General features: G+C 26.7%; 1 protein-coding gene across 1 annotated transcript; it reads right to left on the reverse strand.

Moving 5' to 3' along the window:
* Positions 1 to 125: 125 nt before the first annotated feature.
* Positions 126 to 624, reverse strand: LOC110101794 (the record flags this gene model as incomplete). Its single annotated transcript, XM_020829859.2, has 2 exons — positions 299 to 624; positions 126 to 213 (listed from the first exon to the last, which is right to left on the reverse strand). Coding segments are annotated over exons 1-2 (360 nt in total), but the record flags the coding sequence as incomplete, so codon positions are not given.
* Positions 625 to 2461: the final 1837 nt, after the last annotated feature.

Below are 2461 nucleotides of genomic sequence, written 5' to 3' on the forward strand. Positions count from 1 at the left end.
CATAGACGTACTGTTACAAATAAATCAGAAATTTTTACATCAATATTATTGCAGGTTTTAAATAGTATTTTGATTGATAAACATATTAACAAGATTTTAAAATTTCTGTGTTACTAATTAATTACCTTCACTGGATAATGGCACAGAAGCGGCAGACTGCTGAGATCTCCAGTTTGAGCATACATGGCCGCGTTCAATGGGCAATCCGATACGCTGCACGTCATAATTATAAATGAGAAAGGAAACAAATTATAAAAATTTAAAAAACTATATCTATAGAAAGCTTATGGAGCATTACTCAAGGTTGGAGGGCGAGATCATGGCGATCCAATCATCCTTATCAGGATCAACTACACCGCTCACAGTTACAGTGATGTTTCCTTCATCAGGAAGCATGGAGCTTTTGCTGACATTAATGGAGATATAAGGATTCACATCCAGGCACTCTCTTAGAACTCTCCTGTTGATTACTTTGAACTTCGAAATCTCAGGAGAAGAAGAAGAAGAAGAAGAGACAGCCAAAAATACTAACGAAAGAGATAAAAGAAGGTTGATGAGAGAGAGTTTCATGGTGAAAGATAAGATATATTAGTTTATAGCTTTCTCTCTCTTTTGTTCTTCTTTCTCTCTTATCTTCACGAGGTAGCTACCATGCAGGCATTGATGTCTATATATATAATGGAAGGGAAGAGAGATTTCAATTTCCAAAGTATGAAGAAGACCGTTCAAAATGGAGCGATGGTTCATACTTGTTATTCTTCCGCGTACTTTTTGTCATATTTGTTTCATATTTTTACTTGCTCGATACGTTTGAAATTCAATAGTATTATCTGTTCACATTATTTTCAATATGTTATAAATATAAACTTATTATTAGTTATAAAGTTTTTAATTAGCATGATTAAAAGTTTTTATTATATTTTTTTCTTTTATATTAGGAGTATCAGCTCAAATCAAATTTGAAATTGGCCTGTTTTGAGCCTGGCCTATCTCACTTCGATTCTACTCTTTTAGTAAAGATCAAAACGTCCTAAGCCTAACTCAACTCATCAACAGCTCAATTGCATGCTTAACCCGCTAACCTTTAAAAAAAATGAATATTAAATTAAATAAATTAAATAAATCAATATAATTAACTTGTTTAGATCGCGACACTAACTACATTATATTTAAAAAAAAAAGAATTTAAGTAAATAAGGCCCATGCAAAAAGTATAGAATATCAATTAGTCTTTCTAATCCTGCACAATGTAACGAAATCTTAATCACAGAGGTTGTTATGCTATGTTATAATCAAAAATAATTAAACTATTCTTAATTTAAAGTGCAAATATATATAATAATTAATATAATATAATATATATATTATTTATATAATATATATATATATATATATATATATTATATAATATTTAATTTGCTATTTAATATTTTTTATTAAAAAAAATTATCAGTCGAAGCGTTATAGATCAATCCGAGTGCAACCCAAAGAAGTTAATTTAGTCTATAATATTTTCCTAAGTTAAAATATTATTAAAAATAATAGTTAGTTTTGCTTATTTTAAATTATGTGATGTATTATTATAATTTATAATTTGAAGTAATAAGGTTCTTCCATATCAGTCCAAAAATGTCTTCGTGCTAATCTTTTTATTTCCTCATACTCATATACAATATATATTGTTCATATTGTTTATTGATTAATTAGATAGCATTAATAGGCTCTTTTATTAAATACGATCTGTGTCATCAAAGGAAATAGTCTTACATAATAAAAATAATTTCTTAATTGTTTAGCTAACTTATATTAGTTAATTTATAATGTTATTATTTTTAATAATAAAATAATTTCTGTCACAATTGTCAGAAAATAACTTTTTATTATTATTTTGCATTTTGGTTTAATCCATATTTACTTTTCTAATTTTTTATATACTGTCTAACAAAATAATCATTGCTTCCTTACCGCCATGGTACTACCTAACTTGTAGGCGATGTCAAATATTATATATAACATATTTATGGTTTTTTGGCGATTCAAATATTATTAATAATATTATTTTTTTGACAGAACGAGGGCCCGAATCTGACCCATCACGACTCTCAAATTTATTTTCAATTAGTATGCCACGATTTCAAGTGCATAATCGAAGTCGAATATTAGGCATCACACATTACATATTAAAAGACATTTTTTGAATAAATACTAAACTTTTTAATTATTAAATAATTGCGTAGATTTAATAGGTATAAAAAAATTAAAAATATTATAATCCAAGATTTTATGTGAATAATTTTTCCTCTAATATATAATTATGAATTACAATAATTTCTTGAGCCCTTTATAATTTGACACCGTACATACTTGATATAATCATGCATAAAAATTGATTGATTATTGAAAATTATAATGATCTTAAAATAATCAAATCTGAGCTTTCTATTGAATCGAACACGAGATA

Source organism: Dendrobium catenatum, unplaced genomic scaffold, assembly GCF_001605985.2.
Source record: "Dendrobium catenatum unplaced genomic scaffold, ASM160598v2 original_scaffold_107793, whole genome shotgun sequence".
Classification (NCBI taxonomy): Eukaryota; Viridiplantae; Streptophyta; class Magnoliopsida; order Asparagales; family Orchidaceae; genus Dendrobium; species Dendrobium catenatum.